The 16,551-nt window shown below is 39.4% G+C and overlaps 1 protein-coding gene across 2 annotated transcripts in view; it reads left to right on the top strand.

Annotated features, from left to right (window-relative positions):
- cdh7a (cadherin 7a) overlaps positions 1 to 15,791 on the top strand; it is a 215,533-nt gene extending 199,742 nt beyond the window's left edge. For both annotated transcript variants that reach the window (XM_078938306.1, XM_023950079.2), the window contains one exon: positions 13,990 to 15,791. In XM_078938306.1, coding sequence (XP_078794432.1) covers positions 13,990 to 14,504 — 515 coding nt within the window. In that variant the 3' untranslated portion in view covers positions 14,505 to 15,791. The remainder of the gene's footprint in view (positions 1 to 13,989) is intronic.
- Positions 15,792 to 16,551: the final 760 nt, after the last annotated feature.

Genomic DNA, 16,551 nt, shown 5'->3' with positions numbered 1-16,551 from the left:
ACATGAACGGATTCATCCAATAGGTCAACAATGTGAAGGCCTCCATCCGATTGATTGCATAAATTGATTTATTTGATTTGTTAAATACTTCGACCTGCCAGGCACATTTAAGGTAACCATTTATTGCATTTTTTGGCGTCTTTTGCAATATGCGTATTGCACAGCTTGATATTGTGATAAAGATAATTTTGAGATTTATTGTGCAATATATATATATATATATTGATTGTTTAATTTCTTATTTGATTGATTTATACTTTATTGACTCCAAGGGTGTCAATAAAGGTCCACAATGCAATGTGCTTTAAATTTTCACTTTTACCGAACAGATATTTTACACAAACAAACAAAAACAGCATGGATGGCATTTGATTTTGTTCTGAAACATTTTGACAGTGAAACATTAAGAAATGTTTTCCTGAAAATAAGTTTATTTGCTTGTCAAACTATAGGTCCTAAATTTGCAAGCCTAACCGATCATAATGTGAATTGTGATGTAAAGTATCAACAAAACAGTTTTTAAAGGTTTTATATGTAAATCCTTAAGATTCATAAAATCCATAAAATTATGTTAGTTTAGTTTACGATTTTCCATTACTAAAATGTGTCAAACACTCATAACATAAAAAACATGAACATAAAATTAGCACATCGCGTTGAGTTATCCACACAAAATGCCATTTTCCAGTTTTATTTTGTGATTCTTTTGGCGAATCCAGCAACTTATGAACTGAGACAAGTATTCTGAAAGTACAACCAAGTTAGTACAACTATGACGATGTGTTCATGGAATTTTGAGACCAAGAAACTCAGTCACATTCGACTCTGATTCTCACTGGGTAACTAACCCAGAGGCAGGCATGTCCAAAGTCCGGCTGTGGGGCAAATTTCAAATTTCTGCCAGCCTGCAACAAAGCCTCATGTCATAAAATCAATAATGTTTTTAGAAATAAAGTTTCTAAAAACTTTTTGGACTATTTCTTGATAGTGATTGGCTAAATTCCATTATAAGCTGTTGTAAATCTATGGGAATACTGTCGCAAGACCTTGTCACACGTTCCAGTTCATTTCTAAGATTCAAACTGGAAATAGGCTATTAAAAAGAAAAACTGACAGCATGAGGCATCAGGACAAGTGGAAATTCATAGTAATTTGGGGAAAAATGAAACTTTATGAAACTTCTATTGTAATGGAATACTTTTTGGTTTCTTTGCATAGTCTATTTGCATTTACTGTTATTCTAAGGGGTCAAAGAATTGGTTGGGCCTTACACATTTTCAGTTATAGTATTTCAAACAGTCACTTTATGTGTGTGGATCCACTACTTTACTGCTGTTATTTGCATCTTTTATTTCACTCATTTTTACTTGATTTTCCCTTCAAATTATGGTTAGTGGTTTGAGTTTCTGCTCTGCTTCTTCAGTAATCACACCAGATTGTAATTGCCAATCACACCATGAGTTTCTCTTTTGTTAATTCCTCTTAGTGTATAAAAGCTCATGGATTCAGGTCTTCAATGTTGCTGGTCTCTACGTTTTTGGTTGAAAGACTACAAGTCTAGAATCTTTCCATTTAAATATTGGTCAGTTTGTTTTAAATGGGTTCACTTGTTTAGCCTTTCTTTACCTTAGAATTGTATATCTATTAAGAAAAAGGGTTTATTTGAATTAATTTACTGTGTTTTACTTTAATATTAAGTCAAGTTTCTGTGAAATTACCTCCGACTTCCTGCAACGGAGTCTTTAACTAAAAGAAAATTCAAAATGATGACCTATTTATTCTGTTTAGTTTATATTTAGGCTTTTTTTCAGCTACTTTTAAAATCACATTTATGTGAAAAAATGAAATTTACCAGTGTGCATTTTAAATTAAAACTCAATTATCCAGGAATTCCAACATGTCTGTGTTTTGCAATCTTATTGACTAAATATTGTGTAACTTAGTTATCAACTACGAACCAAATCTAAAGTTCTGTCAGTCACAAACATGAAAAACCAATCATTGGATACTGAAGCTACTGAAGCTTCACATGGTGACAAAGCCAAGCACAAAAGCTGTCATTGCTGATCTTCAGCAAATATTTCTAGAAAGAGTAGGACCTAAACAATGACTGCATCCTTTAAGAGGAGCTGCTGCAGTCCCTGAGCGCCACACCTTCTGGACCTGCATGTCATTCATCATTTCAGCAGAAGAACAAGCAGCTGAAAGCAGTTTTCAAACACGGTTAGGGCTCCGCAAACTGATATCATTTGATTATTTGTCTCTGATTTAGCCTGAATCCCAGGATTATTTTCATTAGTGATGAATCTGCTGACTGTTTTCCCATTTGATCTATTAATCATTAAGTGTGTAAAGGATTATAAAAAGCCAAAGAAATCTCACACAGGTTGACACGACTGTGGAGCTCAAGAGGGATTCTGGGAAAGTGAGTCAGAATTCAGATGGGGTTGTATCTTAGTTTAATCTGCTTTCACAAAGAGTTTCTCCAATGTGTGTTTATCAAACGCATTTAAAAAAAAAAAGAAGTCATGGCCATGTAACTATCCAATCTTTTCGCAGCCTCATCGTCAAAAAAAGGAGGAGAAAAAAAAATCAAAGAAATGAAAATGTTAAAAGAAACTGAACAGCTTGCCTATTAAATCCTCAGTTTCCTTTAAGGAGAAAAAATTAATGAAAACCCTTCCTGATCTTTGACTGAATGCACTCCCATTAGAAATGTAGTCTTTCAGCAAATCTGAAGAGTAGGCCGAGCACTGAAAGCTAGAAAGACTGTGGGATCCAGCAGCAGCGCTTCCTGACACTTTGGCTGAACTTGCAGCTTCCAGCCTCAGCTCCATTTCTCTATTCAACTGCAGTGGGAAAACATTTCAGCCCGGCAACCTCTGACATTCAGGATGAAGTTCTCATTTGAGTGGAGGTGTGGTTTATCAACTGCCCCAACGCGTCAAACCGCAGCTCCTCTCATTCTATTCAGACGTTTCTGCAGGCAGCTGAGGAGAAACCAGGCCAGACTCATTTTTTTCTGCTCTGGTCAAAACCCAGAAAAGAGGAGAAAGATTCATTCCCTCGTATTTTCAGTCTGGTAAATGACCTCCGTCAGACAGCAATGAAAAGGTATTTGAATGGGAAGCAGCTAAATTCCTGCCAAGCAGAAGAATATCTTTTATTTTCTTAATCATTTTCATCTGTACTTTGGTTGAACTTCTATATTGACATTCACATGGCCTTCATGTATACATCCTTTCTGGTTAAAAGTATAAAACAATATGGGAAAAAAAGTATATTTTAACAAGAGTTTGAGTTCAGGTGCTTTTCTGCATGTTTTGATTCAATTTATTCAGCAATAAACAAGAATAATCAATATTTCTTTTATGTTTTTGTTCTTTTTACTTGCAAAAATTCTTTGTATCTGTCACAACCATTCCCTATTCCTTTAAATGGGTGTGTTCTCCAAAGGAACACTCAAAAAGTCTTCCTTCAGAAACAATGCAGCCGTATTTTTCCCTGTTTATAATAATTCATGGAGGTCACACAGATAAGTGGCGTGTTGCATATCAAGGGCGCTCTGCTGCTGTTTCAGTGTAACACCATATGTTAAGATGTTAGCCAAGACACTTGTAAACGAGAATTCATTAGCATCCCGCAACAGATGATGCAGCAGTGAGCCGTCACCTCCAGGCAGCATTATTGTTCATAAAACCCCAGAGAGAGCGCGCTTTCCTGGCGGAGCAGAGTCACAGTTTAACGCTCAGTTGCTCTTCACTGAAAGCAGAGGAGGATCTCTGCAGCGGCACACACGGAAACCACGGTGACGCCTTCCGAGAGGGTCACATTTTTACTTTATTCCACAAATTCCCTTGAAGTTTTTCTCCCTTTCATCGCAACAGAGAGCGCTTTTGTGATAAATGAAAAATCAGAAGAGCAACGGGCACCGGAACCATGAACACGCTAATGAAAGCAGGCTCTATTCTGTACGCCGTGGCCTCAGGAAAAAGCCTCACAACTCATAGACCACGTTTTTTTCTTTTTTCTTTTAGACCTCTAAGTTTGTCTCTGTTTGTGTGACTTTCTATGCTTCTCTGTCCCCATTCATCACCGGGATCAGGAACAGCCCTGCCTTTACTTTTTATCTATCACATCCACCTTTTCACCCAATAATTTACTCTGATCTTCCTTTCTAGTCCTCTACAAAGAGCATCCTTCTTTTAAAGACAGCAATCAAAGACATTTAACATAATAGATGTCAGGGAAAGAACAGAATATCTGTGTGATGTGTTAATGAAGCTCCACAGTTGTAAATATGTGGGACCCCATTCATTATGAGCAAAAATGGGATTTTAAAGACAGAATTAGCATATTCTATAATCCAGTCTGAAGAAATACACAAAAAAAGGCAGCAAAATATACACTATTGTTGAATAACTATAGAATGGATGATGATTCTTTGAACAAATATTGCAGTCACAAATGGCAGTGATATATATAATTATAATACGATGAACGGGAAAACTTTGATGCATGCAGCAAAACATGATTTTGTTTCCCAGAAAGGTCAAAAAGTCTGATGGAATGAAGAAGAAAGTGACCACACACAGAAAACGCCCACAGCTTTTTCCAAAAAAGTAAAAACACTCAGGCAGCATTCATCTGAATGAGGAGCTAAGTCAAGTCTGGAGCCTTTTGCAGTGTGAACGATTCTTTGAAGGGCAGCGGAATAACTCTGCTGTGTCTACCCTGCCATAAAATTGTGGTTAATGATCTGATTAACTATAAAACCATCCAAATAATGTACAAAGTCCACAGTAATCTGCTCCTTCACTACTTTTAGGATCCGTTTTACATTTTAGATTGCCAGAGTGACCTCAGGAGGTAAAAAAAAAATAAGAGTAAAAACCTTTACAAAAACTAGATCTATTGCTTGTAAGAGGTGAGTCTTTAAAAAAGTTTAATTGTGATATATGAAGGAGTAGTCCCTTGTTTCCATGGAAATATTAGAACTTAAATTTGAACTAGAAGACTCAGATGTTCAACCATTTAGTTTTTTTATCATAACAATAGTTTGGAATGTTTTATTTCTGATTTATTGTCTTGAAATTCAAGTAATTATATTGTTTTAAATGGAAATAAAGAGTAGGTAAACACGTTTTAACCAATACCTTTTCAGTTATCACTCATTGTTAGTTGTTTTTTTTTCATTTGCTATCTTGATACTAAAAAAACACAAATTACCTATGTGTCTATGGGGTGCTCGCTTTAGGGGGCATCACAGCAAATCATCTACCGCCTTCTAACCGTCTCCTTACTCACACCAACCACCCTCATGTCCTCCTTTACATCCACGAACCTCCTCTTTGGTCTCCCTTTGGACCTCTTACCTGGTGTCTCCAAACATCATCCATCATCATTTACCAACATCATCCCAGCGCGTCCAAACCACCTCCACCAGTTTCCCTGCATTCATCTCCAAAACAGCTGTTCCTCTGATGAATTAATTCCTGATTCTACCCACCCTGGTCACTCCCAAAGAAGGCCTCAACATCTTCAGCTCTGCTCCCTGTAACCACACTGTTCCTCTTCAGTTCCTCTCCTTCATACACAGATATTTTCTGCTGCTGACCTTCATTCCTGACCTTCATTCCTATCCTATCCTTTCACGTCTCTAGACCTTCTCTCTGCTCTTACTACAGATCACAATGTCATCTGCAGATATCATGATCCATAGAGATTCCTGTCTGGCCTCATCTATCAGTCTGTCCATCACCACAGCAAAAAAGGAGTTTGAAGCTGATCCTTGGTGCAGTCCCACCTTCACCTGGAACTTCTCCGTCACACCTACAGAACATCTCACCACTGTCTTCCAGTGGTGAGATGTCTCACACATGTCCTGAGCACCAACATTCTTCTGTCACTACAGACATCCTCATCCAACTCTTTGACCTATTTATGGACTTCTTCATTCTAACAGATTGTTGCTTCTTTTTTACCACATCTTCTAAATATATTTGCTCAAAAAGAAGAGAGTAAATTAAAAAAAAAGGCTATGGATTTATAACTCTTTTTAATCGCAATGCAGTTTAATGCAGTTCACCAAGTTGGTATTGAATGCAAACCAATCTTTATTGATATTAACGTCGAAAATAAAAAAAACATTCAAACTTCTTTCGACAAATATTTCTGGCTGTACAAAAAGATCTCATTTTCCTAACAGCTGCACCATAGAGGGAATTTTTATGGACCATGTCTTTCTTTATACTTGACCTAGCCCTTTTTAACATGTGTTAGTGCCATGTTTCATGAACTTCGGGTCTTTCTGTTCTGTCTTTTACCACAGATTTTTGGAAACAAACAGTGTTTGGTGAGGTCAAGATTGCAAACGACCATAGGTGACTAAGAGCTTTCTAATTGGCTCAATTCAAACCACTAGACCACAGCATTCATCCCTTCCTTCAGTCCGTCTTCCTATCTCTCTGGACTCTAATAAGCTTGACCCAAAAGTCTAACTTTTATCTTCTTCCTCCATCTCTCAGTAGATCACAGAGCTTCACCCCTCAGTCAGCAGCAGTGGCTCTAATAAATCTGTCGTCATGACTCAGCCTGATAACTACAGTAGCTGCATCCTGCAGAGAGCCCCCTCCGAATGCAGCTCTGTTGCTCGTCCTCATGTTTCTCGTTTCGTCTCAGAAGTTTAAATGCAAAGCCTTCACCTGCTGGGCCGCAAACCGCTCCGAGCTGTTTGTGCATTTGCAAAAGTTTAATGCTCAAAGACTGAGCGTTCATCAGTCACCGGCTGATATTTTTAGATTTAATTACTGAGCTTGCCCTTTGCTTCTTGCATTTATAGTCCTGCAAATGAATCCAACTGAGGTTTTGAATGAAATGTCATTTAAAACATTTTTCTTTAATGATTCAGTGACTTTTTTGGATTGAACGTCTAAACTACAGAGACAGTTTTTTTAATCTGGTTAGGATCTCCAGTGCTGGTCAGCTTTTGCTCAGTCCTCCAGAGGACCGATTAGGACATAACATAGCACTTCGATTGTCCAGAAAGTTCTCTCTACCAAGAAGTCTAAGTTGCTAGTCAGACTCATTCTTTAAATTTCCGCTTCTCAGTGTCTGTCCCCTGGTGTAATGCCTCTGTCTGAGCTTATAATGAGGTGTTACTGCTGGAGTCACAGGGCTCTGTGTGTTTAAAGCCTTTAATTATTTCCTGTTTTCAAAGCTAATCTGAAATGGAAAAAGGAAAAAATACAAAGGAGGGCAACAAATTTACCTTTGTTCCTCCTCTTTAAAGCCATTTTATTGGTACAAAACACGTACAAATAAAAACAAAACTAATGTAACTAGACTTTTAGAGTTTTGACAGATGTGGTTAATGTGAATCATGCTATCAGAACTGTAGATGTACTGTTGAAGGAGAAGAGATAAAGTATGGATTGTGTTCTGATTGTGATGATGTTTGTGCATTATGTTAGTAATGTGTTGCATGTCTGTGCAAAGCTGAAGTGAGAAGTCGCTTTACTCCACGTCAGAATCGGCTCACATTGGTCACTTTAACAGTCAGAGAGTTAGGGTATTCAGACAGTGTGCGTTCTTTAACCAGTGTTAAAGTGTTGAACTAAACATGTTTTTGACTATATGAGAACTGGACTGAGTAACTACTCCTCTGTTGCGTTTCATACAAGAAGTACCGTCAGCCCTAAGAAGCCAAAATCGTAAAGATTTTTCTTTTTTTTTTCATTTTTTGTTCCTTTCATGAAAATTGTTGAATGCCAAACATGTTTACACGATTTTTGTACAATTGAACATTTTCACGATTGGAAAGGAGCAGAAGTGAAGAATACAATTAGTTGTCTGCTCCCTTTTAAACATTGCATAATTTCTACATTTCTTACACCATCACCTGTGCTCAGATTTCACCCTTTTTTTTAGCGGGTTAACATTTTTCTTATTTAGTGCAAGTTATTAAAGTTATAAACTGACCAACCAAACGCCTCAATAAAAATTATTTGGTTCCACGTTAAACGTTCAAAACATTTGACAAATTTTGTTTAGCCTGTTTTTAGGGGTGGTGATGTAGACTTCCAACAAGCTCACTCCTGATTGTTAAGAGTGGTTGCCATAGAAACATTGACTTGGACCAATCACTGCTTGCTGACGTTGTCTGATTCCAACATGGTGGTGTCCGTATTGGGAAAAAATGGCAACTGAATTGACTTAATTTGGTTGGAGCCAGAAGTAAACCATTTTCAATGGGTGATGTCACACTCCCTCAGTCCAGTTCTCATTCACTGTCAATGGTTAAGGCTGATAAATCAAAGACAACAATCTAGAAAATACTCTGAAGCTGACCGTGTGCGAAGGATGTTGCAGAAGGGTCTACTCTCTTAAATTCAATTGAATCATTTATATTTCGATTCTGACTTTAGATAAACTTTAAATTAAACAAAAACCTTTTGTCAAAAATAACATAATGAGAATAAATATTGTGTTAGTACTTTTTTTTCCTTTTTCTTTAATCTGGTAAACTTTACTGTTCCAATAAATTAGTATCTAAAGGCCTCTAAGACTGCTTTTTGTATTAGACAGCCACTGCGGCTGATTAACACATCACTGAGATGCACTGCAGTGCAGACACAGAGACTGCATGTGCGTGACAAGGTGAGTAAATAATCTGTTCAGAATCACACAGCACATACAGAAATACTCTAATGAGAAAGCAAGGCAAAGAAAAGGGCAGCTCAGAAAATTCACCTTGTTCTCCATCGATTGCGTGGGGTAGATCATTTAAACAATTCAATTACATCAAAAGCCTTTGTAGCACCAAATTGATCCCCCCCTTTCTTCTGCTGTTCATTTGGTTTACACCTTCGGAACTTGTGCTGTGAAGAGTGAGCGCTTGTCGTATTCTGGTTGTGTTTGCTAAAGCGCCTCGGCTGGAAATCACATCCTACACGCCCATCGGTACCTGACAAAGACTGTTTGTGGGCTCAGCCATGCGCTGCTTACAGGTTGTGACTGGATGTTGGCCCGATTCCAGTTTGCGAGGCTTTGTGGTTAGAAGCAATAAACCCTGAAGAGCTTTGCTGAAAATATTTAATTTCCATGTGCCATTTCTGCTAATTCACTTTGAGAAACCCTTATTGAAATTTAGGAGAATTGATGATAATTGCGCTTAATTTTCTCGTTCTGGTTCAAGAGCCAAATTGTGTTTTGGATTTGTGGATTTCAAGTGTCTATTAAACTGAAGGCAGCATTCCTTGTAGTTGCAGTTGTACACTACAGTCTTTCTTCAAATAGCTTACAGAGAGACATGCCCATTCATCTCCTGCAGTCTTCCCATGTGCCATTTTCTCTCCTTCCATCTCCTCCATTTGCTCCATCATTTGAGGGTGTGAAGTGGTGTTTGAATTTGGTTCCTGGGCTTCTTTCTCTGCTGCCAGCAGCAGCTCGATGCCGAGCACAGAAAGAAATATGGGCCCACGGAACGATATTTCACTGGTGCTGCCTTGACATTGATGGATAGAGGATCATTAGACATTTGCCACTTTGCTTGGGCGTAGAGTTATTTTCAGCAATAATGCATGGGAGAGGGAGCAGAGGCTGGAGGAGGGCTCCTGGTACGATGGCAGAGAGCCATTGCTGCACGTTCTCTGCTGTTCTGAGTAGATCTGGAAGCAAATGTTGGAAGAGGCAAACACACATTTACATGATGCAACTAAAAGCTCAACCGAAACATGTTTCTTACACCATCAGTGACTAAACATGATAGAGATTATGACTTCAGTGCAGCTGAGAGAAGTACAACAATCCTGACCCAAACTCACACCGCCCCTGGCAACGCACCTTCAAGCGGCCGTTTTCAAACGACCATTTTTGGGTTCTACGTGTAAAACGTGTGGCTATTGAATGCTCGTTGATAGTTAAACCAGGTCGAACTTTGACCAAGCGGGGATTTGGTAGTGACGAATGGATGGCATCCCGTTTAATTCACTAAAGTGCCAACAGTTTGTAAATTGATCATGGAGGAGAAATTAATAATTGCAGTTTGTGCCTGGTTGGAATTCTATTACACCAAGTCTTTTTTTTATATCACAATGGAACTGTGAGAGAAAAGATTCACTGTGAATTGTGCTGTTTTAATTGAACTGCATGTTGTATGATAAATTGTTTTCATTCAAATACTTTTTATTGAACAGAACTTGACTTGGATGATTTTGCCCTACTGGAAGGTTCTTTCAGAGCCCAAATGAAAAGAGCTGAACTGAAATACATAATAATACAATACAAAACAAGCTGAGGATTTTATATATTCAAAGAAATTGAGACTCAAGGTTATCTCTGATGCATGTTATTTTAAAGTGAATACAACTACCAGCTTTGGTTAAGTAAGGTGTATAGATGACTCGTACAGTTTAAAGGCACAATCAATGCATAGAAGTTTATTGTTACTCTGGAGACGTGTCGTCATAGTCTTTTCCATATGCTATTTCACCAGGATCATTTTCCTTTTGTATGACTAGAGTGCTGGAAGTTCTAAACAACAATACTGGTTCATTGAAAATATCTGGTCTGTCATTAATTAATTAATCAATTAACCAGAGAAAATGTGAAAGAAGTAAAAAATTATATGCATCTCAAAAACAGACAGAATTTAAAATAGACTGAAGTAAAGATACAGTGTCTCTTTATGTTGAAAGGAACAGGTTGTAGCTGTTCAGCCTAATACGTAAAAATTCTATAAAAGTTTTTTTACTATCGCGCAGTGGGGGGGTTCACATTACATCTGAGCCGGGGGTGTTCGTGTCCCTGGGGGGTGGGTTCTGGTCCTTGCTCCTGAGTGCTGGGCCCCGCCAAATTTCCAACTGTGGCCGAGCCTGGTCGGGCCATATTTACAACACCCCTTGTGGGCCCTCTTTTTTCCCCGGGGTTCCCCCCTCCTGGGCGGGGGCGGCGGGCCCCCTGCCTCGCTCTTCCCTGGACCAACCGTGGGCCGGGCGGATGGCTGCCTGGAGTGCGGAGCGGGTCTCCCTTGGGGGGTCCTGGCTCGTACCTGGGGTTGGGGCGGGGGGATGCCCGGAACTCCTGGGTGGTGGTGGGGTGCTCGTCTGGGGCTGTGGGCGTCCTTCTCCGGTGGGGCCCTGCGTTGGGTTCTCCCGGCGCGGCGGGGGGGCTGCTCTCCTGGTCGGGCTGGGGCGGAGCTCTCTTTCCCTCCGTGCCTCCCTGCTCTCTGGCTCTGGGGGCCTTGCGGCGGCCCTGCTGGCCCTGGCCTGGGTGGCGGGCTTGGTCGCCCGGGCGGCGGTTGTTCCCTGTCGGTTCCCGTGTGGCGTTGGGGGGATTCCGGCTGCCGCTGCTGGTGCGGTGGGGGTCTTGGGGTGGGGATGGCTGGGCACTCTCCCTCCTTCTTTTCACGTTCCACCATCCATTTTAGAAGAACATAAACACTCACCTGGGCACAGGTGTTAGCTCACCTTTGTACTAACAGTTTGCATGACTGAATGACTGAAATATTTCACTTTAGTTGGATTTAAGGCATAAGTATGCGTGTGAACACTATCTGTTTTGTGTACATGTCGACAGGTGGACATTTTTGCAACTAACAGGTGTGTTTATAACATTTGAGTGTGTGTGTGGACAGGCTCCGCCCTTTATGTATTACATTTGAACCTTACCGTAATGATTAACAACCAGTAAACTTGTTGCTTTATGCTGCTTCATGGTCTTACCCCCCTTCCCCTCCTATTATCACCCCCTACCCCCCCTCTCTCTAACGTCCCTCTCTCTTCTTCCCCTCTTTCCTTTTCCGTCTGGTCCAACACCAAAGATTGTCAGACATGTTTGAAATTAATAAAGGTTGGCCTCAATTACAAAAGGGGTTTATTCAGGCATACCTTTGGTTTGTCTGAAGATTAATAACCCCTCTTGTTAAAGTAAAATATGTCCAACCCAAGAGGCCCTCAGCTCTCATCTGACTGCCCAGTTGTTGGACAGGACAAGTTAAAAAAAAAAAAAAAAAAAAAAAAGTTTTTTTACTATAAAGAAAATGTCACATTACTATGGCTGTATGAAAATCCAGGACTGTTTTTTAAAAAAGAATTGAAGAATGCAGGACTTTTGGGCTTTGCCATCAACTCCTGATGAAGAGTTTGGCCTTTGTTGGTGACTTAAACCTCCAGAGCGTTTGGCTGTTTCAACTGAATCTGAACACACGCGCTGGTTGACCCTGAAGTGGCTAAAAAGTTTAAACAGGATGAAAACTTTGATGCAGTTTAGGCACACTTTGAGCAAAAACATCATGGTTATTGGATGAGCTCTATAGAACACGCGTACGGTAAAATATGACCCAGTTCGGAGCCAGATGATAGCTTGGACATGGAAAACAAAGATGTACATCTTGTCATCCTCAAGTTGATGTGTCAGAATGGAGCCGGGCAGGGAGCTTGTAGCTTCTACGTGTCTGCTAGCTTTTTCAAACAGCATTTCTTTTCCATTTCATTTTAATTCACAACAATATGAATAAAGAAACACTCAGTAATGTAATTTCAAAGTTAGTTTCTTTAAATATGACATCCATATATAACCCTAATAACCCTTACATAAAAAACTGATTTTGAGGCAGTACATTAACTCTTGTGCTGTCCTAGGCACTTTAACGTTGGGAGTTGGGTCATCTAGACCCACTAGACAGTGCTCTGAACCTTTTTTCTTCAATGATTTGTGATCTTCACTGGTGTCCATGGATTACATGAAATCTTTCCACCTTTATCCACCTTTGTCATGGTAGGGAGAACACGTCATTTTAAGGGTGGGGTCATCCAAGATAGCACAAGGGTTAAGAAGCAGCTGTTATCACCAAGAGATATTTTCTGATTTAGGAATATCTTACAATCTATGTTCAAAACAAACTTTTACAAAAATATTTTTTACAAGAAGAAGAAATTTAGATACATTAATTGAACACTAGATTTAAGTAACATTGCTAACTAAATGCAACGAATCATCCTTCACTACTGTCTTTTTTATTTCTATAAAACCTATATAGGTCTATAAGAGTTGGGGAATTGCATCAGACATGGTGGCAATGCTGCTGGGCGGTCAAAGAGTTTCTTTTTTTCCTTTCTTATTTATGTATGTTTGGAGTGTTACTGTTGACTGTGTATCTTCAACTTTATTCCTAACAATAAGTAATGCACCATCAGACGAATGGAAAAATAAGAATTCCACAAGTAGCTAATGGTTTATTCACAACTTATTCTTTGGAAATAAAGGTTTAATGTATGAGTTCAATTAAAAATGTGAATTATTTAAGAAAAAAGGCACATTAAAGAAACAAGAGAAAATCTGCAGACATTAGCTGCAAACTGTACACAGGTTTGCTGGCGAACTGCTCATGTTAGGTCATGTATGCTTCAGGGATTGTTCAGGTAGAACCAAAAATAGTTGCCGCAGGTGATGAGTTAAAGACGTGTCAACAAATTGATCCTTACATGAATGCACTGGAGTTTGATTACAGGTAAATATTGTCAGAAAGGAAATCAGTAGTGCTCTGGGATTGACTGGTGGCTTGTCCAGATTGTACCTTATCTTGGCTCAAAGATGGCTCCAGAAACCCCACATTTCTCTACCCTGAACAAAGTGCAAATTGATAATGGATAATTGGATGTTATTGGTGACTGTGTAATTTATACTTTGTACCTAAAAATAAGAAACGCACCATCAGATAAATGAAAAATAGAATAAAACACAACTAGCTAAAATATTTTTCAGGGGTAGTGCATATGTTTTCTCCGAAACTCAGCAGGTTTGGACGTTGATAATTTTTCAAAGGTTATCTTTGTGTAGTGTTTTAGTTTGATGACCTTCCTGGATTGAAAAGACACATCTTCCTTCCAGTGCAAATTTTCTTACACATGTTCATATTGCAATTATTTGTTGTTTTCGCCGTCCCTTCCATCAGCACTGACTAAGACTCCTCCCCTTTTTTCTCTGCAGTGATGGTTCTGCTAATCGTGACAATGCGCCGCAGGAAGAAGGAGCCTCTCATTCTGGAAGAGGAGAGGGACGTCCGAGAGAACATTGTTCGCTATGATGACGAGGGAGGGGGCGAGGAAGACACGGAGGCCTTTGACATGGTCACCCTGCGCAACCTTAATGTCATCAGAGACCCCAACGTGCGGCGAGATGTCACCCCTGACACCCCCACCTTCTTTCATTACCCGTCAGCCTCCCGCCCAGCTTACAAGAACCTTCCAGACAACGTGGTATTTCGAGAGTTTATCTGGGAGCGGCTGAAGGATGCCGATGTGGACCCATCGGCGCCCCCTTACGACTCTCTGCAAACGTACGCCTTTGAAGGCAGCGGCTCAGTGGCAGAGTCGCTAAGCTCACTGGAGTCGTTAAGTACGGACTCGGATCAGAACTATGACTACCTCAGCAACTGGGGCCCACGCTTTAAGAAGCTGGCCGATCTATACGGCAACAGCGAAGGTGCCAGCGTCTTCTCATAGCCCCTAAATGTGTCTCGTAACATCTCTTGGACTTTCAAATGTTTGAGTAAATTATTGTCAGAGAAAATGAATTTGTCTGCCTCGGTGCTTGGAAAGAAAGATTCAAAGACAAGACAAGAGATTGAAAGAAAAACGCTGTGACTTCAAAGGTCTTTGGTTTGTTTACCTACCTGTTTGGATTTTCAAAAGCCCGCCATGGTGAGTTTTGACACAGACTTCAAAAGTGGCTTGACTGTGGAAGAAACCTTGTGTGAAAAAGACATTAAAGGTTTCAGATTTTGGGTTGAGTCCAAATGTTGACTCCAGAATGCATTACATGTCGGAGTGTTTTTTTACGGGGAGGCACCTGTCCTTTCATTCCAGAGATGGGCGCAGGCCCAGCACTCCTGCTTTGATGCATTCCTTTGCCATCCTTGTGCTAGAAAAACATTAAAGTTTCTCATGAAATGCGGCCTCTCTGGCAGCTAGTCGGCAGTCACGTGACTGCCCATGTGAAACGCCAGAAAGGTTTTTAATGCTGTTTTATTTATTTTTTTTCCGGCTTTCTTTGTTGAAAAAATGTTTTTTTCCATAAACATTTCCATTTGGAACCACATGTAGAACGACTCGGTCACAGGAAGTGCACCTGTGCACAAACAGTTCAGTATAATGAAGTAGTACATGTGCAAAGGAAGTGATGTGGATGATGAAGAGGAAGCGGTTTGTTCCCTCCAAAGCAAAACACAATTTCTCTTCTAACAAAACATTCTGCAGATGTTGCGATGTAGTGTGTGTCTCTGTCTGTTTCTTCTTCCACCTTTCTATTGCCAAGTCCAATGTATAATTTCTCAGCGATTATCTGTCAGGATTTAGTTGTTCTGCTTTTGTAAGAAGCAAGTGGACCTTAGAACCTTTTTCTACTCTTGAAAGTTGTACTGATGGATCTGTCCTTATTGTGCTTGAGATTCGCGCTACCTAGACTCTAGAAAGACAAAAAAAATAACTTTCTGAAGTGACAGTGCTTACTGGGTGAAGTTGCAGTTTGTAAGTAAATACATTTTGCTTCTATAGTTTGCAGAATACAACATTTACTGTTAATGAACAATGAAGGAAGAACACATTTTGATCTGAGGACACACTGTATGATAATCATATGTGCCATTTTTTTCATCTTAAAATTATTATCCTAGTATTAGTTGTACAAACGTGCAACTAATATGTATTCTTATTTATAATAAAGAGCCGGAACTGTGCGAATTCTGTTTTTATCCAATTGCTGAAAATAAAATTTACATTCAGTTCCTTTAAGGTCTGCAGAATTTTATTTCGAAGCTGTGTCACACAGCCACTATGTACGTTTTGTCCATATTGCACAGATGAAAATGGGTCATAAATGGTCATACGTAAATACACGTAAAAAAAAAGAAAAGTTCTGGTCTTTATTTGAAATTTCCACAGGTGTATCACGAATGAACCATGTTAAAACCATGGAAGTACAAATAAAACACGCAAAGAACACGTAAATCAATGTAGAGCATGAAGTGTGCGTGATTATTGCGCTGTTTATGTGCAATTCATTGGTGATTTGGGCGTCACTTGTATAATTTGAATGTGGTATGTGCATTTACACGATGTAAAAGATATAAATCCATGGTACATGCTTGAAAAGTCAGACATAATGTGGAACAGTCGTGGAAAGCCACAAATTTGCAGATGCATCTAGCATAAAATAAGCAGATTGCGTAAGATTTACATAATAATCGCGTATAAACTATGTAAATTATACTTTACGTAAGCTGCGTAATTCTCAACCAACCAAAAAACACCTCAGAAGGGCTAGAAGCACTTATAAAATTACGTGTATCACGCATGTTACACGAAAGATCGAAATGTAATAAGTGGAAAATGCGCAAAATGTTCTTGAGACATTTTTGTGATGATGGAGGATAAATATAAAGAAAAGTAAACTTAAAATTGAAGTTTAAAGAATTTCTTTATTCAAGATATTGTGAATCAGGAGTAGAAGAAAAAAATGCAGTTTGAAAAAGCTTGTAGTTATAAGCTACAA

This window comes from Oryzias latipes, chromosome 20 (assembly GCF_053564925.1).
Source record: "Oryzias latipes strain Hd-rR chromosome 20, Olatipes_Hd-rR_3.1".
In the NCBI taxonomy this organism is placed as follows: domain Eukaryota; kingdom Metazoa; phylum Chordata; class Actinopteri; order Beloniformes; family Adrianichthyidae; genus Oryzias; species Oryzias latipes.
Note: the sequence above shows the minus strand (reverse complement) of the source record. Positions and strands in the feature narration are given on the sequence as shown.